This window comes from Colias eurytheme, chromosome 15 (genome assembly GCF_061535395.1).
Source record: "Colias eurytheme isolate Ceu_HAF_F1 chromosome 15, ilColEury1 Martin Lab GWU primary, whole genome shotgun sequence".
NCBI lineage: Eukaryota > Metazoa > Arthropoda > Insecta > Lepidoptera > Pieridae > Colias > Colias eurytheme.
The window spans coordinates 7,272,231-7,298,778 of record NC_142994.1 but is presented as its reverse complement, the minus strand read 5'-3'; the positions used below and the strand labels follow the sequence as shown (position 1 = coordinate 7,298,778).

Sequence of the window (26,548 nt, the reverse complement as noted above, 5' to 3'; positions counted from 1 at the left end):
ATTCTTCTGAGGCTGTTATTACAAGAAGTTAACTTCCAGTAAAAAAAACCTATTTATCCAAGTACATAATAACGTAGTAATAAAGTATAATATGTCTTTTTTTTCATTGGCATAGTAGGTAATTGCGCTTCTATCCGCCAACATTCACAAACGTCATTTCGCGTATGAAATGCTTACAGGCTCCGGCGTAGATTCCAGCAGCAACATATTTCACCACATAAATCATAACTTTATTTCCTCTCGCTCAGTGGATGCCGGCGAGGCGCGAGGTGTCTTTGAAACGGCATTAAGAGTTCCCCGCTACACCACAACAAAGGAGTACGAAATTAAATTAGGTACAGATGGAACAGCGAGACGTAGATATTTCGAAATTGTTAACAAAGTAGAATATCCGTTTTAATAAAATCTACTACAACTGAATTAACTTATCCTTTATTAACTTGCCCGCACGGTTAATTGTGTTTTACGAGCGAGATAACGCACCTTTAATGGGGTTAAATGAATATAATAGGGCGGTAGCGCTTCCTCATTAAAGACGTTTTTGCAGTCCTTTCTACAATTAGCGTACGCGCCCTAAACAAAAGGAGTGAATTTACCGTTAGGTTACTCGGCTTAAGTTATTTAAGTGCTAGCGGAACGGACGTTATTCACGTGCGAGACGCGGAGAATGCAGCTTCCTACGACGATTTATCATTAATCTTTAATTAAACTTTAGTGACTGTTCACGGCGCCTCGTACAGCTCACTTGCCAAATATATTACATAAAATGTTTATTATTTCATTCTCATGGATGTGGTATTTATTATTATATATAAGTATATATTAGATATATATAAGTATAATACGTCTGTTTATTTCTAAAATAAAAGGTATCGATATTCCATGGCATAAAATAATTTAAGCAAATATTTGTGCTTTCATTCTGTTGAATTTACTATGTATGGAAAACAAAATATATCACAAACAGAAGCAAGAATCAGAAGCAAGATGGCTCAAGTAGTTCGTCAACCGAACACAGCTCTCACGTAGTAAAGCGATAAAGAATGTCAGATGACTATTAAAGATGTTCATTTAATTGCCTTTGAAATTTCGACACACGGATCCGACTAGTTTGTTAGGTCTGCGAAAACGTGCTTTAAACCAAAATTAAACGACAAAGTTTCAAGTTATTCTGAGCTTGTTTATAACACAATTAAGTACTTCTGTCGGTTTGTCGGAAAGATTCAATTATAAATTCCGGATTATTTTCTTCCTGCAAGGCGGATGGATATTCAGAGCATTAGTTTAAAGAACTGTTATTTACAAATTAATGTTCTTTAAATTAACATTCTTCAATATTATGGCAATTCATACCAATACAAGTACAATAAATCAAATCACCGTGTCATGGGATAGTATAATATATTTTATTTATGAGTGTAATTTATATTTCCATCATATAGATATGTACAATTATATTAATAATCAACAATTTTCTCTTTACAACAATTTCATAAATATCTACATAGAAAAAGATTCTGGCTACTGGAAAGTAAACTAATAAGCTTTTGAAGCAAGCAACAAATTTCTTGATAATTTATTTTCTTCTAGTACTAAGAAACATAAACTATATAAATTATATTTGGTTTTTTTAATTTATAATATTAATAATATATTACAAAAAATTTTACGGCCGCGGCGCTTTAACATTTGAGCTTCAAACTGAAACTTGCATAGGGTTTGAAACACAAGTGCTTTGTTTCGATAAATAATCTAATATACAGATTTGAACACAATCTACTTCTAAATTCTATCACAACACCATGTATGTATACATTCCTTAGCATACCGAAGAAATTGCGATAATTCAGCCAATGTATTCTTAATTGCGACTCCAAAGGCACTAGTTATTAATTATATGTACCTATTCTGATACGTTTGTTGTCGTTGTATAATGAATTTTATTCAAAGTTTACACTACTAAATCACTTAGACTGTCGGGAATTCGTTTTGTATTCTCTGTGATGGGTTAACTGCCTTTGCTAATCGCAAGCCTGCAACAGTGAGCAATCGTGAATCGTAAACTGAAACTACAGGCTTTAAACAATCGAAATCAGAGTCACGTTTCGCTCACCGCATCTTAAATGATTTAGTAATCAGTAAATTAAGAATAACATAAATTTTATTTTCTTTAAAGTAGAAGGAGATTTTAAATTTCAATAATGTTGTAAGCTTGATGTGCTTGGGGGATGATTTCAAAGAAAATTCGGAATGTTTTCGCTATCATACATTCAAAAAAGCCTTCTACTTACGTAAACCATCTCACACCTAAAGCTGTCTATACAATATACATTATATATTTAATATTTTTTATACACTGTCTATCCACATATTTGCTAATAATTTGATGTAAGAAGATATTTTTTATAGAATATTTGTCTATTACTCATACAAATTGTAAGCGTAATAGTTTGGCCCAAACTCTTAGCTCTAGATTTGAATAGCCCCTAAATTTACCTTGTTCTTTCATTCTTTGTTAAAAATAACGCAACTATAAAGCATCAAAACAAATTTTAAAGTCGCCAGAGAGTAATTCATATCTAATTTATGTTTTAAGCCGTTGTAGATCTTTAATAAATAATCTTTGAACCAAAACATATTTGCATTGTATTACTCTTGTTTTGAGGAGGTACTCTTACTTTTGAGGACAATGATCTTTTAATAAAATTAACCAATAAGGTACTGATTATTAATACAATGGTGCCACTTTCATGTTTTAATAATACGCATTACAACAACGAAGAAGAAAAGAATAATGCACAAATAGGCACATTGATTCAAACACCCAAAATAATATGATTCTTAAGTCTTCTTACATCAATCACAATATCTAATCATCATCGGCATATAAGACTCTCTTCTCTCGCAGCGCAAACCCCATGAGGTGGAGCTAGGAAGAGTTTCCCGTTCGCACACGCGCACAGCTGGTAGATATTCTGATGGTGTGGGTCGTGGGAGTGGGACGCTGACGGTGGTAGTGGTAACGCAGATTTAAGCTTTGGCATGTATATACTTGGCGCGTCTAGTCTTATCTGAAAGGAATGTTCTTGTTACAAAATGATTTACGATGTATTTAATAGAATAATTCTCAAAAAATAAACATGGTATTGAGATATGAGTGAAGTCCTTCCAGTCCTACTTCACAGTATAGTTTGAGTCAGATGTTAAACGCATTTGAACATTACATTGTTATTTGTTTAAAACCAAGATCCTCTTCATGTAGGTACCTAATAATTTCCTAAGTGACGCTACAAAGGCAGATTAGCTGTTAAATATATAATATATCCTCAAATTAGTTCAAAAAATTTACATTACTTAGTATTTTGTAAAAATATTGTACAGATACAGATATCAAACGGCAATCTCGAATTGAACTGTATATCATTTTTATTGCGAACGAAAAGAAACAACTGTTACAATAATGTATGTTTGATAGTATACGTGTCGGGTCCCCGACTCAGCACTGACCCATACTAGGTGAAACTACATTACGCGAGGCTATGCGATGTATCATTTTATAAAGAGTTATAGCCGTTGTGTTTTTTACGCTAGAATCATTATAAGTGGTTATTGTACTAATTATTGATCTATGTTGTTGTGTATAGTTTTTGTTCTAAAAAGAAAATGACCTGAAGTAATTCATGGCTTTTACACATCCACCCTCGATTGTGATATCCGTCATCACTAATCGTCCATGTTCATTTTCCTTTTACTATCCTTTATCAAAAACAAACGGAATCTGTATAAAGAGAAAAACAGAAGATATGGATAAACTGGAGCATCATACTTTGTCAATTGCTGACCTATTCGTATGTGAATTTATGTAGATGTGTAATGATTGTGATTAAAACGTTATGAAAATAAACAGATATTATTATACAGGGTTTAAGTTGCTCACCGATCCAGCAACAGACCGCAGGCGGAACGTGGTGAGGCAGCTAGCACTAATGTCGCCGGCGCGCGACTCCAGAGCAATGTTCTGAGCTGCGTGCATCTCTAGCGAACGCGTGGGGGACTCTAGCCTGTGTTACGTGGGATATAAATGTTTAAGCGATTAATTTGAACTACAATAACAATATAGAAAATGAAAAACATGTATTAAAAGTGCTTGTTAATCGTGCTCTGGTATTTTACCAACTTAGAAAATCAGGAGGTTCTATTTTCCACTGTATTTATATTATGTGCTTTAAAAGTGAAAATTGTCATTTTATATCTTTAATTTACATATCTTTCCGTCAAAAATAAAACTTAATTCTTATTTCATGTTTACATAGAACCATGCTGAAATCTATACTTATACTAATATTATAAAGCTGCGAAGAGTTTGTTTGTATGTTTGAACGCGCTAATCTCAGGAACTACTGGTCCCATTTATCGAGGAAGGTTATAGGCTAAATATCAAGACCAACAGGAGTGGAGCAACGCGGGTGAAACCGCGCGGCACAGCTAGTAACTCAATAAGCATGGCATTGCTCTTTTGTGCAGTAATAGAGCACAGGTATGTATGACACGCATAATTTTAATTTATTCAATCGTTAAATATTGGTAAAATTTGAGATATTTCGGTATTCATTATAGCTAATGTATTAATTTCATTGACGTAAAATAATTATTCAGCTGAACAATTCACAGAAACACGAATTTAAATTCTAAACATAGATTAACGTAATGTTCGCTATTTTACCAGTACATATTTGGGATATTCATGAAATTATGTTTATATATTACAGAATAAATATTTAATATCGAATTGTATTTTGTGTCATCCTGACCTTGTTCCGTGGTCAGGATGACACAAAATAAAATATAGAAAGGAATTCCTGATTTGTATAAAAATACGTGTCACCGTGGTTCTGACCTACAGAACGAAACTTGTAGTACTCACATCAATTGCTTAGACGGTGGTGCCTTAACGAGCGGAGTTTGTACGGCGGTGTTGAAGGAGGCGCCGGCGGGGCTGGCCACGAGCAAGTTATCAGCGCCCACCGTCACCGCGTCGTGGCCCGCGCCGAGGAGCAAGGCCCCGCGAGCGTCACGTACTTCTAACCGCCCTACATTCACTTCTAAGCGATCGTGACCTGCCGAAACCGAAATGGCTATAGTTCAAGTCTGATATGGCTATAGTTGTTGATTTATATTGCCATTTGCTATACATCTGAGATCTGGGTCAAAAAATCAAGCATTCATCCCTATCAAGGATCATTAATTTCATTCATCATTCATATTACGGTAAGTTTAAAATTTCCTTAAAACTTACTTAAAAACAATCTACTCTGAACAATGCCATGAGCATCACGGGTAGAAACTGTAAAATTTCTCGAAGATTCGATGGAAATCGGATGGCCGCGTCGCGACTTCACGCTTGACGCAAACAACGAGTCTAACACTAGCGCTTGTCCGAGTAACTGGAGACCACCTGGCACTATTCGGAGCTGACCCATTCCTTCCTGTTATAAATAATGGAAAAAGTCATGTAAAGTTATCATGAATAAGTCATGAATAAATTTATTTACGTTTTGACTTGCTAAATAGTAGATTTATCGCCTTAAACAAATCTCACCAAGAACAATTAAGGTTTTATTCCCAGATACAAAAAAAAATATATAAATTTAAGAATACTTACTGAATTAAAATCTAAAACTTTCAAAACCCAAAGCGTCAATGCGAGATTTATAATCATCATAAACATGAGTGCCATGACAAGAATGTAAAGACATTTCTTCCGCCAGCCGTAAATGCCAACTTTGAATTGGCTATTATAACTGTTCCTGATCGAGTCCGCCTTTGTGTCCCGAGCCGCATTGTTGTTGAGGATTGGCTCCGGAGTGATCTTGTCGGCATAAGGAATCCTGAAAGGAAAATATTGCTTGTAAAACGATGTGACATTTCATTGCCCTCGGCTGCCCGGAAATACTGCGATTTAAATTATCACCTCCACTTAGAACGAAAAATCTCTGTTGTTTTTCAAACAGAGAATTTAAAAAATGTTTTATTCATGTTTTATTATATTTTATATTGACATTTTAATTAGCCCAGCAAATTACTTACGTCATAAAGCTACAATATTCTCAATTTAGATTACAAAATAATAACCCCCTTTCATTTTGTTATCTAAGCTTCTCAAATCATAAAATAAAATGGAGGAACTTACATATTTTGAAAAGCGTAAAAAACCGAATACTGCACAGCAATTTCAAAGTAACTAATAAAATATTTCAAGCACGCTGAAAACATATTGTATTGGACACAATATTTTGGAATACAACGTTTACGACGAGCGCTCTTTGAAACACATCTCTCTTGCATAAATCATAACTTTATTTCCTTTAGCTCAACAGATCGTAGCGTATTCCGCTTTATTTTGTATACAAATGTCACAACTCTCACTAGACAAATAAAATATGAGTGAAAAAATACAAATAAATCGAATAGAAGAATTTATGTTATGTTTTTATATAAAAAGTAAATGTGTTCGCATACCGCCACGCATAATTATCTAGTGACATTCGGATTAAAGGTTGATAAAAGAAAAATAATGCTCAATTCATTCAGGATAATGAAGCTTTCTACTACAACTTTCTACTCTAAAAACATACGTTTTACAAATAAACTTACAATGGTAACATAAAACAACATTCACGCAATCAAATCAATTAAAACGTTAGTGTACCTACATGTAGATTTACCGATGATGCCACGGACTGGTACCTACAGCTACGTCGAGTTAAACATACTCTTAAAACTGGTTAGATATTGCATTCTCGGATTATAAACTGCAACACATTTGCATAGCTAAACTCTGCAATACAGAACTGTTGCGTTAAACACGAATAAAAATTGTAGTTTTATTCTACTAAGCCGTGAGCGGCATCAGTTGGGCCATGTGCCTAATATACACGAGTCACGCGATGTAGTTAGATTTAAAACAGTGATCGGTACAAAGCGTTTACCGTGCAATTTATTTAAACCTCAAATTGTCAACGAAATATTGCACATTTGGTCATTATGTAATATCCTCTCAACCAGAATTTGTACAAAAATATTACTGTATCATATTGAATTAAAGTATTTCAATGCACTATTCACACAACCCTTTTCACTTTTGACTAGTTTGCAATTGCTTCGACTACCTCTGTTTATTATGTTTTTATAAAACTACCCTCTGTTATGACAAACTCCTATTGCCAGTTGGGACTATCCTATCACTATAAAATGTTCATTTTCTATGAAACAAAAACCTAAAAATTAAAATAAAATATTTTGTTTTTCATTTCAATAACTTAGCGGTCATAAAAATCAGTTTCCCTCTACAATTGATACTTTCTTAAATTCGATTATAAGCATAAAATTACACAATTATTATATTATAAGTAACCTATTGTTTTGAACCCACTCATTTTGAAACTGACCCCATATATATTTTATGTCTGTATACACGAGAAATAGCAGCATAAAACGGCTTTTAAACTTCAAAAACCAATAAAATGCACTTTCATATTCATGGATTGACTTTATACTCTTGTTAATTCGGAATTTTAACAATGCTTTTTATAAAATATTGGACACGTCTGACGAAAAAACTATTCAATGCATTTGGTACATGCGGCATAGATAACCTTGTAAATCTATGGCAACGTTCTCATGTGAGATATTATTACGCAAACATTTTGTGCTGAAATCTCAGTAAAATAGTAGTAATAGTTCTGAAATGTCATAAGTAAATTCAAAATCAGTGAGTTCGTCAATAATATTTTTTTTTTAACTTTGTTTGCAAAAAATGTTTACCAGAACAATGTCAGTTAATTAACAAACATAAAAATACGAATGATAAAAAATATTATGAAATTTATTTATGAGCTGAGCTGAGCTCATAACTGTAGATATATAATCTTAACATTAAACAACATAAGCTTGACTTTTTGAACAATATCCAAGAGCGTTATTTCAAGACGTAAAGTAATATTTAAAAAGACATTTGTAGTGAACTGGATAGCGTCAGCAGGAGCTATAAATTTACAAGGATTGGGGAGCGACAGGAGCATTGTACAGTGAAAAATTCTAGCACGCGTTCTCACCGCAACATGCAAGGATATTGTCCACCTTTCCCACTATTCAACCTGACAACAACGTTCGTACACAGATGACAATCATTTACAAATTGTTGCCATACAAAAAATTCAAATACCCACATAGTGTGAAATGCATTTGAACCAAATAGAATAGCCGGCAGGTCTTTTATAATATTTAAAAAATGATAAGAAAATTAATAAATACAGCAGTTTAATTCGTTTGTTTACATATTTTTATCCATTGACAACATCATTTTTACGATCTAATTAAAATCGAATATAACCATCAAAACTTGTTAAGGCCACGGAAGTCATCAATGTTATTCTATGAATGGGTGTAAAATAATAATCATAGTAAACAAGTTTGATAAAAATTGAAAGAAAAACGTTCTGGAAAGGCACTTGAGCCCGCTGTACTCTGTTTATCTCCCGGGCCAGGCTCGCAACACGTTTGGGGGTTTTACGTGGCATTAGAAATCAATTACAAGAATATCTCCGCGCCGCCCACACATCTTGGTCTTTATATTTTTATAAATATATTGCTGGACAAAATATGGACAGTAAATTGATTTCCGATCACAGTTTGCATGCAAATATTCTCCTTTTTATATGTTTGGAGGTTAATAAATTAATTTTAACAGATTTATAATAAAAGTTAAAGCTTTTTTTTAATTTAGGTTTATTTTTTAATTTAACCTTAACATATAGTATAGTCAGGAAATGTAAATTGTTGTTGAATTTTTATATCATAAATTTTTAATTTGAGTATAACGTACTTTACTGTATTTTTTATGTCGAACAATTATTCATATATGTGGGGATGGTGTAAATAAAAACGCCAAATTAGCCCAATCAGTTTAATTCCCAGACACCGAACAAAAATACATTTTTAACAATCCTCCATTTCTTTTCGTACCGAGCCACACAGTCAAGTCATAGATAAACATCAATCTACAGACAACATATCCACAGAGTAAATAATAGAAAAACACAGACTATAAATAAAGCTTATTATGAAATACATCTTAATATTTTATCCTATTCCCACACGGTCATCCTGCAGAATCATCTGTCCCAGATGAGTCAACAGTCGCTACCCATGGCTTCATCATATCAGCTGAGCTTGAGCTTCTTTCTCTTTTTATAATTCTTATTATTATCATCTTGTATATTCTGAATATTTGCTTTCGCCATCCTTCTTAGTTCTTCACGGTCGTTGTAATTTCTATTTATTAATTCCTCAGTTTTAACACAACCAAAATGTCCGTTTTCATGATGTTTTCTTATAATTTCATTTTTTAAATCAAGCGAGGTAAACATTTTAGCATAAGTTAATCTGTCTAATTGATCTTCAATGAGTGGTAGTGGATATCTTTCTTTAATAATTTTCTTATTCAATTTCCTGTAATCAACGCACAATCTATAGTTTCCATTCTTCTTTTTTGCAAGCACAATTGGACTAGCATAATCAGACTTACTTGTTTTTATTATTCCTTCATCAAGCCATTCTTTAATCTGTTTGTCAACAATGTTAAGCTCCAAAGGTGACAATCGTCGTGGATTCTGATAAACTGGTACATCATCGGTTAATAATATTTTAAGTTTTACATTTGATTCTTTAGTACATCTTTTGGGGTTATATTCTTTTATAATATTCTGTATTTTATTCTTATATTCTTTGTTTTCAATATTTGTGATATCTTCATTTTCATTCTCTAGCATTGTAAGGTGTAATATTCTTGTTGCAGTGATAGTTCCAGCCTTAAAATTGATTTCTACTTCTTTCAGTACAGGATTTCCTAATATAATGTTGACAGGGATAGCGCCATCATCAACAACATAAAATAAAGTTTCAAAATAACAATCATCAATTTCAATTTTTGCTGTGAAAGATCCTTTTGTATAAATTTCCTTTTCAGCTATTCCAGTTAAAGTCTCTGTGGTTCCTGAACTATAAGATAACAATTTTTCACCTTGAATCTTCCTAAAATAAGACATAATTATTAAATTAGCATCGCTTCCGGTATCAATAAGGGCTTCTACATCAATATTGTTTATTTTCAGCATCTTAAAAGGTCTCACATCAATATTATTCTTAGTTGACATAATTTCCAAACTCTTCTTTATACTTTTAGAACATTCAGTTGATTTATGGCCAAACAAGTTGCATTTAAAACATTTAATGCCTTTAGTACAATTAGGCGACTCATGATCTAAATCTCCACAATTGAAACATCTCTTTACTCTTAATGTTTTTTGAATTTTCATGCCAATGGACTTTGATACTGAATTACTTTGAATCTTATTAGGTGAATAATATGATTTTTTCTTAATTTCTGAATAAATGTCTAACTTCTTTCTGAATTCTTTAATGTTACAAGCGCCATATAAAATATTTTTGTTGGACTCACTGTCTTTAATACCGTCGATGACATATTCCATCAGGGCTTCATCTTCAACATTCCCAAGTACTGCAAGTTCCTTCATATGTAAAAAATATTGCTGATGAGTCTCATTCATCTTCATTCGGCGTGTTGAAAGTCTCTTGTGAACAGTTGCACTGTTCAACTTCTTACCAAATTCCTCGCGGAGCTCAGACTTAAGTGTATCCCACGTGGTGGTCCCACTTAGTGAACGTAAAAATAGCTTGGCGGTCCCCGTGAGGAGCCGCTTCGAAAATATGAATTTTTCTAATTCGCCCCATTGCATTAGAGAGGAAACGTCTTCAAATTCTCTTATGAAAGTTTCGACGCCATAAGCATCATCACCCGAAAATGGCGTCATTGATTTTTCTAAATCAGTAAAGGAAATACGCGGCGATGGTTCACCATAATCATCATCATCCTTTAATAGTCGTTTCGGCGGCATGTTGAATAATGTAAATAATAAGTTTTATATAGTCTTCAAGTCGTAATCGTTTAATCATAAGCTTCTTTAAATCTTAGTCTTCTTAGTTCATAATTCGTAAAGTCTTAATCTGGTTTAATCACCGCAATCATAATCTTCCGCTGTTTTTCTTTATTCCACCATCCCGGACGAATAATAAGTTCTATAGTCTTCAAGTCGTAATCGTATAATCATAAGCTTCTTTAGTCTTAGTTCATAATTCGTAATCTTAATCAGGTTAAATCACCGGCATCATAGTCTTCCTCTGTTTTTTCTTTATTCCACCATCCCGGACGAGCCCCCAAATTATGTGGGGATGGTGTAAATAAAAACGCCAAATTAGCCCAATCAGTTTAATTCCCAGACACCGAACAAAAATACATTTTTAACAATCCTCCATTTCTTTTCGTACCGAGCCACACAGCTATTATACATTATACTCTTTGCCACACAGTCAAGTCATAGATAAACATCAATCTACAGACAACATATCCACAGAGTAAATAATAGAAAAACACAGACTATAAATAAAGCTTATTATGAAATACATCTTAATATTTTATCCTATTCCCACATATAAGTACTATAAATTTAAAGTTCCTCCATTATTATAAATGAGTCGATTTTTAACTAATATTTACATAACGCTATTGTAAATAATACCTACCTTAGTTTCCATCCAGATAAATCACGTATAAAAAAAAGATGTAATTGAATATTTATGAAATAAAATAATTTCAAAATGGAAAGTTGTCTTTATAAGCTTATCCCTATAGTTAAAATAACACATAAATTAAGTTGGTTAACTTTTCTCACCTAACACATAGGTACTTAACATAAAAATCCTGCCAAGCGAAGTTGTACATCAACAATAAAACGTATTGAGTACAATGTATATAATTGAGATAAAAGGTATAAATGGGGTGAATCTAATAAATTTTCTGCGCGGAAGCGTAAACGATGTACGTATTCAGGCACGTAGCATCGTCTCGTAGTCCGTAGTCCGTAGCTCGTAGCTCGTAGCAAGGAGGGCGCGTGCCGCAAATGAGGCATATTAATCATCTCCATCAGGCCAACTCGACTTCTGAGCTTCCCCCGCTTCTAGATACGCCTTAATAGGACAAGCGATTCCTTTTACCGAAATGATATTTTGTCGGATTTATTTTCCCCGCTACAATATTATTGCATTGCATATTTTATATCACTACAATCATTTACAACCGCTCTCACATAAGCAAAATAAAATTGTAAAAATATTTCGATCTATTCATAGTTTACAACGCTCCTCTCCAACACGTTTCTGACCCATTACAGCCCGTGACATTATATCCATTTGTGTAACATTTTTACGCTATGTACTTGCACAGCGTGAAATTACAGGCGTTTTATATGAAAAGTGAGGTAGAATAGTTGAGTAGGGAGTGTGCTAATTGAGCGTTTCACCGCGCCGCGTCGCATCGCATCGCACATCATACCTCACCGCTGGAATGTTGCGGCAGATGCACATTCGTTAGCAATATTCCGCTAACGAACCAAACTAATAGCCATTAACTTCAACAACGTAGCACTTTGCGCTATACACCGTGTATGCGAGTGCCATTATATGATTGCTGATTTGTTTACCGCTCATGAACAACACTCCAAACGTCGTACAAATTAATATTCGATCCAATGATCCGGGGTATTGAGTGCGATGTTTGAAATGAAGCGCGGTTATATCCTTTTTGCAAATGTTAGCGTTTTCAAATATTATCTGTTCTCAATTAGTTTTATGAGTTTTATATCCGTATTTTCAAGAAATACATTATTTTGCAAGTTGTGCATAACAATTGTCTAGGTCGATCATAAATCAAGTGCAATTTCATTCGTGACGAGGGACCATCGCCGCAGTAACGGATATTTAAATCAATGTACCAAACCCAATTCTCTTAGCGACCTCCATTTTGTGTTTAGCATTATTCAAACACTATATTCAATTTAAAATTCAAAGGATTGCGTTCATATTTGACTTTAATAATACGTTTGTGTATTATTATAAAATCGGTGAAGAAAAGAAAAAGGATTTTTTAAAACATTGTCATTTATTAACTTTTAAGCTGTTACTCAGTGTTCTAACGACATTTAGATTAAGGTGAATGTAATCAATGAGTATAAAGATACATATGTGTCTACGTGTTGAGAACATAGGCGCTGCAAATTGGCTTAAAATCCAGACACTATTAGATTAGTGTTTATGGTTGCACACAATGCCTAAAGTTACTCTATCGCATGAGAACGGAACTTGAACTTTATGAACCTCTAATGTGTCGTATTCCGCTAAAACTATCAAATTCTTAAGCCTTATACTTTTTTATTAACATATACACAAATATTAATTTAAAAAGTTCCTAAGCTAACATAACATATTAATTACATTTTATTTTTAGCATTACCTTAAAATAAAAGTCCATATAAGAGAACCTTCTAACTTTAAATTGTGGGAGTTAGTCGGAAAAGAAACAAGTTTATCTCGTTATGTACTTATTTGCGTAACATTTCTCGCCGACTTTAAGTCGGTTGCTAGCAAATTGCATTTGGATTAAGGCCACAGTTTACATTTGAAATTTTATGTCTGGTAATTATCATAACCCTTTTGCTTCCTCGCTGATTGCAAAAGAATAGGTTGTGTTTATCTTCTTATATATAAAAATGAATCGCAAAATGTGTTGGTAAGCGCATAACTCGAGAACGGCTGAACCGATTTCGATAATTCTTTTTTTATTATATTCCTTGAAGTACGAGGATGGTTCTTATGTAGAGAAAACGTAAACATGTACCACGGGCAAAGCCGGGGCGGACCGCTAGTATAAGAATAAAATTAATTGCGTTTTTTTATTTCTATAAAGTTTTATATCCATAAAATTAGATCAGCTGTTTAAAGAAATATACGAGACTAGCTTCCGCCCACGAGTTTGTACGTGCAACCCCGTTTTTCCCCGTTCCCGCAATAATTTCGGGAAATCCTTTCTTAGTGGATGCCTACGTCCTAACATCTACCAGCATGCCAAATTTCAGCCCGATACGTCCAGTGGTTTGGGCTGTGCGTTGATAGATCACTATATCAGTCACCTTTGAGTTTTATATATATACTAGCGGTCCGCCCCGGCTTCGCCCGTGGTACATATGAAAAATAGATGTTGGCCGATTCTCAGACTTACCCGATATGCACAGAAAATTTCATGAGAATCGGTCCACCCGTTTCGGAGGAGTATGCAGACTAACATTGTGACACGAGAATTTTATATATAAGATATAGATATACCAAATGTAAAATATTAAAAAATGAGGGTACTTCATGAAACAACATACGTTCGGATCGTCTGTTATTAAGTGTTTAATAATAACACGTTAGTTTTAAAGGAATATGGTTCTCGATAGAATACTTTTTTAATAAGTTTTAAAATTTTACAATTTCGAGATTAATAGTTAATATCAACAGTAGCTTGGAAGCAGAATATTAGAAGTGCAAATAATAATCGTTCGTTAAAAAATAATAATTTTTTACTTTTTAAGAGCATCCATTGTGAAATTTGTTGAGTTGAGACAAGCTACAACAAGTGTGTTCTATGCATCGGTTTAGAATGTATTTCCTTAATTTTAATGTAGGTATATCTTTACCACCGGCCACCAACTCCATTGTTCAATACAAAATAACTGCAAACGATAGCAGGTAAACGTTTTATTTTATCCCATTTTAACCTGAAAATATACAAACACCAATCACCAAACTAGAATTTCAGGTCTTATCCTCATAAAAATACCGTACACAGCCTACGAGCACAACCTTCTATCACAGGCTTTGCCGCTATACCGATTGTTTATTAGCATAATAAAATAAGAGCCAAACGAGTTCACGAACGCAAGGGACGTGTAGTATTTCAATTAAGTTTCTCATAACATGTGTATGACACGAAGCATACCTGTATAGAGAGATATGGTGCAGCGAATAGGCACAGGGCGTCATGTTCGGGTTAATACCTCGCCTGAGAGACATGTTAGGCCGGCTCAGCGAAACGTCAAAGGCAAATTGAAAATTAATTTATGCTTGCAAAATTTCATAAAGCTCTCACAAATTGTAAATCACTCAGGTGAAACTTCAAATCCCAAGCACACAGGGAAGGCGTGACCGATTACATGTGTAACAAGTAGCCTGATACAGTTAACACAATGTTATATTAAACTTATAGCAAACTCTCACAGCCACGATGAAGCCTGAAATGTGCTGAAACTATGAGAATAGAAGTTTTAATTTTATGACAGTTTATTTTGACGTTATAAAGAGCAGAAGAGAGAACTCTTTAAGGTAATTTAAGTAACAAACTTAAATATTTCAATTCTAACTCTTGTTACAACATTTTAACTTCTATGTATAATTTTCCCTTCTGACGTTTTGATAATTGTGTCATTATAAAGATCTACTCTATGGAGACAGAAGTTCGCATATTATAACAAGTTGCACATAGAAATAGATGCGATCACAAGCGGTTAGAGGCAATGGAGCTGAACGCACTCGCGGGAGGACTCCAGAAAGAGTCGTAAATACTTCACTCACTTATAAATTAGGATCATAAAGCAGTTGCCGAAGTTTGTTAGCGTCCCGACGACCATAAAACAATGCTTACGTCTCCGAGGGATATGCTTGTCTACCCCTTTCTCGATCTTTCAATTTGCTGGAATTGTTATAATGTGACGTTATTTATACTCCTACTTTGTAGGACACATTTGCTTTGCACATTTTGTATGTTTGTACTCATATTGCTTTTTAGAAATTTATCCGAACGCCTTCGTTTTTATGTTTTATATTATTGAAAATTATTTATTTAAATACGAGAAACAATTAATATAGAAACCTATTTAAAAATATAAAAATAAAAGATAATAAACACGTTTATTACATGATACAATAATAGATTCTTTATACTGTGTTACAATGTTCTATTAAATATAATAATATTATATTCTACAAGAAATAAATATGCATAAATACAAATCACATCTTTCTTTTGTTTTATTTATACCAAATTTTAGGAGCATCAGAAATAAAGGGTCAATATTGAAATTCGAATTTAATTTAACAGCCACTGACATTTATAAAAGGCCAGAACATAATTGCATTACGAATTAATGAGACGTGTTTAAACTTCTCTCGGTATTCCATTGATTAACGCCTGATAAATTTAAATTGCTAGTTTTTTAAAAGGTAATTTTACATTCTCTTTATAAATATATTCGTATTGTATAGATAGAGAAATTCGTTTGAAATGTGCAATTAATAAGTTCAAGATTGTTGTTGTAGCGCATAATAATTATAATGGTAATTGAGAGAATTGGGCAAATAACGATTAAGTAATGTAAATGAGACAACATCATGAAAACGAAACCTTTAAGTTTAAGGCAATATAGTCGTAGCGAGGCAAAATTGGTGCCCAAATAAATTTGAGTTAAAATTTCTATACAAAAATACTAAAAGAACTGAAAGCGGCAACAAATAGGAAATCAATGACACTTCATCACTTGCGTCGCACATGTGTGAGTTAAAGTGATCGTGGCGAGATCGTGAAATCGTATGGAAGTAATGCGGAGGCGAGTTGCAGACACTTTACTTACAGCACTTGAAGTTTGTTCAAAAGTTGCCCCGGCCGACTCATAAAGTCAGCAACGACAACTTAACTCACTTTTGCTCGTCTAGCTCAGCGCGGCTATGCACTGATTTTGAATGTACAACTTTATTATTTTCTTAGCTAACACTCTATTTGTAATGCTGATAGATATTTAATGTTATTTTTATTTGTAACTTAAAAAACGCCGCATACACGCAGTAATAACTATTTTAATGTGTTTGTGGTAATGTAAAACTGTTTCACTCTTAAAAAATAATACTTGTATATTTAACTCAAAACTGATGGACAATAATAAAAATAACAAAAGCACAGGACCAAATCTTTAAACTTCGGGTCTCTAAAATATAAAATTTATTTCTATTTATTTAAAATCCCGATTATTTAGAGAGCAGCAGACAAACACTCAAATAAATTTTCTGAATCTTGCAATATTACAAATTCTAGCTAAAGCATAAGATTTTCTCTTTAAAATCTCAGCCTGTATTATATTTAATGTAGGATCTAGGACATACATCAACACCGCCTTACTAGAATCTCAGATCACAGAGGAAGGTGCGTGTAAATTATTCAGCCGGTACGAGGTTGCTCCCGCGAGCTTCGGATGGAATACTAACATCTGATCTGATTGCGCACGATAAATCTGCTTCAATCACTACTTTTATTCGGAAAACATTCTTTTCGAGATAATCGGCTTTAATTTTGACTGTGGGTTTTGTAGTAAATACTCCAAGTTAGACGTAGGCTTGTGAAGTATTGTTTTTGTTAATAACGTCTTCTCACTGAAGACGGTAGTTCGCTACAATGGCATACTGATTATGTTACGTTTTTAATTCATTGTTACGTTACGTTTTTAATTCATTGTTTATAGTTCACACGTTACGTCAATATGATGCAAAATAAAAATATCACCTATGGGTTACATCCTGTTATCCTCAACGCTATCAAAAATTCTGACTAATGTACTACCTGAATTTTGACGATGTTTTACCATTCATCCGAATAATCGCTATGTATTTTGCGTACCTATGTGTTAATTTGTTTACATAATGTTATTAGTAAAAGAATGCTTTTTTATAATAATAACGTTATAATACAAGTATGTATTAACTGTGTTCTTTCCTTATTAAGCATAATAAACAAAAAAGATCAACAAAAATCACATCCAACCATAAAGGCTTAATGATAACACAAAACAATAAACAATTGCTGTTATTACCCTCGGTTGGAATAGAGTCGAAATATACTGAACAATACTACGTTTGTTTCATACATAACAGAGGAAAAACGGCTAACAAAAATAAGGTGAATTATTATCTCGCTACGAACTGAAACGAATGTCCACATCGCACAACTATATTCAGATCAGCTTGGTTGGACATATCGCGGAAAACTATTACCATCCGTAGTAACTAAATCAACTGAATCTGTAGCTTAGCGTAGATATTTTAGGTACTGCAGGTCTTCAGGACATCTGCAGTACAGCTCTTTCTCTTAGGATTTTCATAAATTATGCATTTTGAAACATTTCAAATACTAATGTTTAGAGCATGTTTAGAGATATGCCGAAAAGCAGACAAAGTTTTAAATCTCTCAGTCTCAACTCCGTCAGTGCTCATGACGTATTATTATATGACAACTCAATTAAAGGTGTTAAGGTAAAAGTGAAGAAAAGTAATGCTTAAATATTTTATAGTAGTTTCGCGTTGTGGATGAACAAACAAGCCACAGTTGTGAGTAGGTACGTGACATGCAGTATAAATTGCGGTCACGGTAGGTCCGAAATCAACTAGCACTGTCAACTGAATCGAATAATTTTATACCTCATCGACAGTTCACTCATTAATTATTTGAAGGAAACATGAATCCTGGGCAGAATGGATGGTTGGTCAATGGTCATGTGAGCTTTACAAATCGTGTTATTCAGGATACGATAGTATCTAGTAAGTGCATAGTTACAAAATTTTTGAGAACCTATATAAATTATGTACTGGTGTGATCCACATGAAATAATTGATATTATCAATCAAATAAACACAAGCTCGACACTTTTTTTAAATGACCAATTGAATTCTGATACTACGTATTTAGAATAACGTGCGAACAAATTTAACCAAATAAATCAATGCATTTAGTTTTCAAATAATCAAATTAACCACCATTGCAATGATTTCAGTGATTCAAAATATTTTAATTGACAAACAGGGCCGGAAAATAGCGCTTAAATTCTGCTGACATTTGCTGAACTGCGCTGCAATGAATAAATATCACATCAGAACAACAACGAAATTCTCTCCCTCGTTCTATTTTCTACCATAGACACGCGTCGCTATTCAATTACTATCGGACTAACGCCTAATGATAACAATACACAAACTCAATTAACTTTAATAAATTTATTAGAATGTATAAATAATTTTTTAGTTTTAATCGCAATTTTATTATATCAAAAGATAAAAATGTTTTATGCTTCGAATCATAAATTCTTTTGTTATATGAAATTTATCTTCTATTGTACAAAAGGATGTGACGTTATTTGCGTGTCTGTTCATAATTATCACAGAAGGTATCACGTAGCTTGAACAACTTCCATTCAAGGTTTAATAAAGAAAATTGTTAGCTTTACTGAAACTTTATAAAATTGTATTAGTTGAAATTGATCCCTAATGTAGTTCGGGTAACTCTTCGATCATTAACCTATATCTTATAAAATCGATACTCAGTAATATAATTTACAGGTAGTAACGATTTTATTGTTTGTGTAAAAGTGTTGTATGTGAACAAAACATAAAATTTACATATAACTTATTTTGTAGGGTAGGTGAGTCGGCTCGTAAATCTCGCGACAAGGGGATTTCTGTTTGTGAAGTTTCTTTTTTATTTCCACTTTATCTGTAATGCAAAGGCCTGTGAATACTCCGGCGCAACTCGGAAACCCGCTTAACTTCAATAAATCAATTTGTACACTTACCCATACTTATACACTCAGAGCCGAGTTTGGAACGTGTTGAGAGAGTCTGAATGAATATGTTAAAATTGCTTTTCTACATTAAAGTTCTAAGTACATACTATTCGAATGCGACTAATGTTTTGCGCTTCCATACACACTTATGTGTGGTTTAGTAAATTGTCCCGCTCGATTCTCATTAAACATAATATGTTTGATGTTTTAAAAAATTTAAACTTGCATTTAAATATTATATCAAGTCACATGCTTATGATCATGCTCCATTAAGGGTTTTAACTCACCAATAAATAATTCATAATTGGAGAATTAGAAGACAGAAAAGTATTAAATTTGGTTGAATCAAAATACACAAGACGTATGAATAACACCACGACTTACATTTATTTAATAACCCAAAACAAACAGAACTACCCACGTCTTAGTGACGTGTCCATTTTGCATCACAAAGTTAGATGTGACTGTCGTTCTATTTTAAACACGATAACGCCAACTTTCCAGTCTCGAAATGTGAATACCTTGTTGCGAAAATGTGACTAACGGAAACTGTGCAAGTAACTCGGCTGTCCTTCCGTGACACACATTCAACTTTCGCCCGCCTCTCGCACCTCGCCACCCCGCCGTGTGGACCGCGGTACCATTTCTATTCAAATTTGCTTATACACCTCAATTTTTATATTGGAATGTGATAGAATTATTGTTACGGTAAGCGTGTTTGTACTTGCGTAAATTTTATTAACTAAACGCTTATTTATGGAGCTTAAGTATGAATCAGCCTAGGTACGTTGCTACGTGTAATTATTCCTTTACATTATTTTAACTTTTTATCCAATTCTCACAAACGCGATGCAACCAGACTATTTATTACTTTATACTTGTCGTATTTCAGTATTATTTTTTTATTATTTTGCCTTTCTATACATGTTAAATGTATCCGGAACTTAAATATTAACTCCTGTTTATTTGGACACCAATTAAATGTTTGACTGTGTCACATTTTCTTACTATTCGTCTTAACGCTACTATGTAACACATTCGAATATATAATCAATGTGAAAATTTAGTTCTAACTGTTGTTAGAGTTTCATTATGTTTGTGTTTCAAGCTCCAGAATGTAAAGCATACGTGTACCTTTGCTAAGTACTTTTCCATTGAATGTTGCAATTGTATTTAGTTTTACAATGTACAAGAGTAGATTTATTTATGATAATTTACTATAATGTTTCCTCTTTTTACAGGAAGGTTCTACATTACTACTTAAATTTTGTATCTTTGAACAATACTGAACTACTTTCATAACAGGACTGACTGAGCAAAAAAGGGCAGTTATTCCTGACGTATGTTAATGTAGCTGTCACCGCTAGTACGGTGAACGATATGATTTATACTACTGTCACAATAAAACCGTACTAACTACTCGCACTTGTGAAATAGGGACGAAAAACTCTTTTAGATGTTGCCGACGTAATAACGCATCTATCTACTTGTCTGCACGTTTCTGTGTTTGTTTGTTTGTATGAAGCAAAAAAGGTCAAAGGTTCAATAATTATACTTAAATTTAGAATATACCGATACGTAGCGTATAAATACGAGGATCTTTAAACTGTGCATATTATTTCTATACAATATACCTAAGTACATTTATTTTTGACTTTTTCGGCCCGTGAGTTTGCCTTTGTCACAGTATGACAATATTTGCTATATTTTCTAAGTAGGTAATAGAAGGAATTTAAGTAAATAAATATTAAGAAAACTAAGTTCAACATGTCTGCAAGTAGTATGACTTTGGTTATCTCCGTGTTTGAACAGTTTCTATTACTTCGCAATAACAGCAAAAATAATTAATTAATTATATTCGAGTATAGGTATCACTTAATTCGTATATTATAAATTTACGCAGACAACACTAAGTTTATTGATAAAAAAATAAACATATTTAAATTAATAAAAATTGTGAAGAATAAAGAACTATTTTTACGTGCGGTTGATATTCTTTCTTGTTACTCCAGTGTGATTATTTAATATATCAATATTTATTTTTATGACAGAAAACACATTCTGTGTATCATAAAAATGTCGTAAATAGATTTATTTCGCTTTCAATTATTTAAAATGACATAAAAGTAACGCATAAAAATGTTTAAACATAAAAATATATTCACGTGACTAATGGAAATAAAGTTATGAAAGAAAATTAAGAGGAGCAAAACAAGAACAGCAGTCTGAAGAGAAACTCGCGGTTAAAATTAATGAAGATTACGAAATTCACGGACATTGAGTTCCACATTTCGGTGAACCTTTAACTTACTTGTTAGGCTAAATTGAGAGAAATAATAGCACTCATTTGTTAAGTTTAAATTCCCCCTTCAAATCTATGGGGCGACGAATAAGAGGCAAGTAATTGATGGCATCGTTGAATAGAACATTTTGTACTCACTTTCGTCCTTTATGATCGGTGTAGACGATGTGATTTCTGGCCGCAGGTGTTTGACGATTGCGGCCTAGCGAGTGCGTGTCCATATCCTAATATTTGGGTGTCTATCGTCGGCACTTATCCATGCGGAAGGAATTAATGTGTGGGCGGTTCGACCGAACTGTTGGCACGAACACTTTGGAAGTGCCCGTTCGCGTGGAGTTAGTAAGTGCGGCTACAGAATTATGCGCCGGTCAGCCACTCGGGACGGTTAACAACTTCAGATGCTCGGCTTGTTAGAGCTGCTATTCCAACATTGTATGCACTGTTCTGACTTCTTGGCTGCAAAAGTTTCTTCTGTATCTCATTTGTTCGCTGATAGTATTGTATTTACTACAGTAAGGGGTGATTTTATTAAATATCGAGTGATATATGAAAAAATGAATTGCTCTATATTTGTATACGTGATATAATAATTACCTAATCATAAGTTCTTATCACAATTATAGGCATTGCACATGAAATAATCGAAATGCGATAAACTAATAATCTATGTGATGTAATTTATAAATTATGTTAAACACAGAAGGCATTGTGGTTCTTCAATGTTTTATAATATATTACTTAGATGATGGAAGTCGAATCAAGCATTATATGTATTATATATTTATGCTCTTTCATCCATATTACATAGAAACATAGTCTATTCTACGATTGAGCCATATATCTGATGTATAGTATATAAAGCTTTCGTAAAATTGTTCATAAGATATTATGTAAAGATATATATATTATTTACCGTCTGTCAGTAGGCGGGGCTTAAGATTGAGGCGGGCTTATTTTGATATCGACAAGGAGGTGGAGAAAGATCTTTGTTTATGGATAGCCTCCCTTCATAAAACATCAAAATATTTCGATATAAATACTACCCTTAAATTGAAAAATTAAACGTTAACATGTAGTAAATATTATATATATATTACTTGAGGATTGCAATTTAATCCAGTTTCCAAGACTCGAATTATGTCCTAAAATATTTTCCAAGTGTTGAAATGTTTCCTCATTTCATAAATTATATTTTGCAAGACAGTGTACAAATGGGTTTAATTAACTGGGGAATGTCGAGGAAATGGCAAATATGCCGAGATCGGCCCGTGCCCGCCTGCCCGCCTGCCGCCCGCGCTAAATACGATTTACATTTTACTCCCATTTATTTATTATAGGATAAAGTACCACGAATTCCTTATGATTTAACAATATCTACAGTTCACAACGTTTTGTTTATTTTAATACTTTTCACTCATAATCGTAATCTTGTTGGCTTTCACCTAAAATGTTATGGAACAGAGTTTATATTATATTTTACACTATTTAAATATTTGTGCTCTAGTAATACATATTCCTATTTTTTTAAATAAAAATCTAAATTTGAAGTTTATATGATTAGGTACGAATTTTTAAATTTTAATTGTCCTGTTTATGAATATAGAGCTCAGGTAAACTTAATTTAAATTTAAACAGATCAGGTTAAAAAATTTAAATATAAACTTAACTACTTACATAAAAGTAAGATAAGTCACAAAATTTAAAATTAAACTAGGTGACTATCTGCATCAAGTAAAAGGAATTTATCTTTCAAACTTTAAAAACGCATACATTTTGGCAACACTTCCTAAGTTACATAGCAACACAGGCAACAATGTTACGAAATAAGTTGCGCGTGCACGGACTGAAAGAGGCTCGTGTGCTTCAGTTCAGGGCTCGTCGCCGACTAACGTGTATGCTCTGCACTGTTCAGTTATCCTGTAAAATAAATCGCACCCTCCAAACAAAAACGAACTTTATTGAAAAGCAGTTGAGTTTTCTTTCCTGTAAATTTTTCAGACAAAATTTCAAATGATGAAAAGTTTAATCTAGATTTGGAATAACAACTAGAGCCTGCAAATAAATGATAATTCTTCAATAATTTTTTGTACTTTCAGAAATTTCATTAGAAATCATTGATGGACTCTGTGTATTGGAAGTGAAGGTTGAGTTTTCAGGCTGTGTTTGCACGAGGGAGGCGGTCGTAACGCTTAAGGGGTGGTGCGTAAATTACGCGCATGCGTCTATATAACAGCTGAAATTTTCAAAGTACAAACTTTTAGAATGCATAACATTGCTATCAGCTTGTAATACGTCATTGAAATAATTTCCATTGATTAATTTGTTACAATTGTGAATGAAAACTATTTTACCTAGTTTTAATTATCTTTTAAATGATCGAAATGATGTCGAATGAGCTTACTTTTTTATAAAGTTGAATTTTATGAACTTTCATAAGTTTTCCATACCTCTCAGTTATATGTGTTTACTTTTAAAGTTAAGATAGTCTAAGTTTTTGTTGGCAATCAAGCTTTTTTTCTTTCATTCTTTCAATTTAATAAGCAGCGTAGTACGCATGTTTATGTACCTAGCTCTAATATTTTGAACCAGTTCTAAAATGAAAACTTATAAAACAGAAAATAGCAAAAGTGACTTTAAACAACTTGTAAGTGAAGCTATATTTGCGTAGATAGGTACTATAAAGATGAACACGACAAAAACAATACTAATATAATTTCATAATCGTTTAATAAAAACTTGATAAACTGGAAAGACAACGGCAAAGTTGAAGTCAAAGATTTAACAATTAGTAACGAAGTTTGGTCATTGAAATAATTTATATTACATACATTTTTCTACATTGTTTACAGTCGTGCATCGTATAGACAGTTATGATTGCAAAATAAACTTGGAAAGTTTCTCAACACGCTAGCGCAATTAATTGATTTACCTTTCTGCATTATCAATCATTGCTACCTAATAAATTTGAAAGCATTGAAAATGTATTTTTGATCGACAAACGATTCGGCGGCGCGGCGTCGTTCCGCTACGATGTAACTTTCAATATCAGCTTTGTTACCGCTTTGTGCCGCCATTTCTTGTCACTGCATTGAATATATCGGCTGCTTTCCTTTGTGCACGGAATATTGCTCGTCTTTTGTCGAAATGAACGTTACCTCCCCGCGAGTTGTTTCAGTGAAGAATTCCGCGATTGCAAAGTAATATTTCCCCTTAAGAATTTCGATGTGTTTCTTTTATGTTGAAGATGACTTTACTTCGGATTATATTGTGTCGGGAAATGTTATTTCAAATTCTCCATTCAATATCGTTGGCTTTGTCGTCGATGCCTGTCTGTTTTATTATTTTTGCGCTTTTTGTGGATTAATTTATCTAATAGCGGTGCAATTATGGAGTCGGTAAATCCTTTGTCGCGATAATTGCATTGGGGTTGCCGTTTCACGTCTAATAGATTTCAGACCACCAATTAGTCGTGGATTAGCAATGTCGTAACTATTCACCTATACAGTGTAAGACTTGAACTGAGGATGCTTTTATTGTAACTCTAATCTATCTTCATCGAACTTTACGTATCTATTAATATATCTTAAGATAGGAAATATAATTAATGAAGTAAAAATATATGAATATTTAAACTGTTGTTTTACATTATTAACTGCAGCTTATAATAACTTGCTGACCTCCTTAAAAACAGATATTGTCAGACAAACGATACTTAGGGATTTTTTTCTTATAAATAATTGTGTTCATCGGTAAATATAGAAAAAAAATCCCGAGTTTCATTTTACGCGTACCTACATAATAATATGATTCAAACAGTAACATATTTTAAAATGTGATTTATTTATCATTCGTTGTATTTGTACTCAACTGCACCCGAACGGGAAATTTCCGAAACTTTGTCATTGAAAAATAAAATGAATAAATTGCATTGCATTTTTTATTTCCTTATGAGACTTTTAATTTCCAAATGCGTGACTGTTCGTAAAAAAGATTTAGAAATTAAATAGGTACTTTTAAATGATTTAAAAACGATTTATTCGTAATATTTATTATTTATCCAAACGATTACATTACGTTACTCGCGTAAAATCAAACTCCAGAAAATGCTCATTAACAAACATGATAATTACATACAAGTTTAATTAAGGTATCACTAACCCTTATCGCAATGATAACATTCAGTAATCCTCGAACTAACTCTATCAACATAACTTCCGTTTAAGACATAATTATGAATTCTCACTACACGGTAACAACTCGGTAAAGGCCGGTCGTATGCGGTACACGTTACTTCGTTACATTACAATAGGGACAAGGGGACACAACCCGGCGAGAATGTGCAACATTTCCTATTAATTCTACGTTCTAAAATACGATACTTTTTACTGAACAATAGTTCTTGTAAACGAGCTCTTAAATAAATTTTGTTCGTTATTATATTGAACTACTAGCGATCCGCCCCGGCTTCGCCCGTGGTACATGTTTACGTTTTCTCTACATAAGAACCATCCTCGTACTTCAAGGAATATAATAAAAAAAGAATTATCGAAATCGGTTCAGCCGTTCTCGAGTTATGCGCTTACCAACACATTTTGCGATTCATTATTTATATATAAGAAGAAGATATTTTATG

The 26,548-nt window shown here is 33.1% G+C and overlaps 2 protein-coding genes across 3 annotated transcripts; both read right to left on the bottom strand.

The window, feature by feature from the left end:
• Positions 1-1,674: 1,674 nt before the first annotated feature.
• On the bottom strand, positions 1,675-23,776 carry LOC149902408 (delta-sarcoglycan-like). The gene is made up of 7 exons (XM_090110184.1): positions 23,590-23,776; positions 22,054-22,371; positions 5,663-5,888; positions 5,297-5,486; positions 4,925-5,117; positions 3,938-4,061; positions 1,675-3,071 (listed from the first exon to the last, which is right to left on the bottom strand). Exons 2-7 carry the CDS (start codon positions 22,134-22,136, stop codon positions 2,877-2,879), a joined length of 1,011 nt encoding a protein of 336 aa, XP_089966310.1. The 5' UTR covers positions 22,137-22,371; positions 23,590-23,776; the 3' UTR covers positions 1,675-2,876.
• LOC149902409 (uncharacterized) lies at positions 9,975-11,412 on the bottom strand. Of its 2 annotated transcripts, none has more exons than XM_090110099.1 (2): positions 10,191-11,412; positions 9,975-10,092 (listed from the first exon to the last, which is right to left on the bottom strand). In XM_090110099.1, the coding sequence occupies exons 1-2, from the start codon at positions 10,974-10,976 to the stop codon at positions 10,078-10,080; spliced, it is 801 nt and encodes a 266-aa protein (XP_089966225.1). In that variant the 5' UTR covers positions 10,977-11,412; the 3' UTR covers positions 9,975-10,077. The 2 variants fall into 2 exon arrangements, with proteins under 2 accessions (XP_089966225.1, XP_089966226.1); XM_090110100.1 differs by having other exon boundaries at positions 10,520-11,412.
• Positions 23,777-26,548: the final 2,772 nt, after the last annotated feature.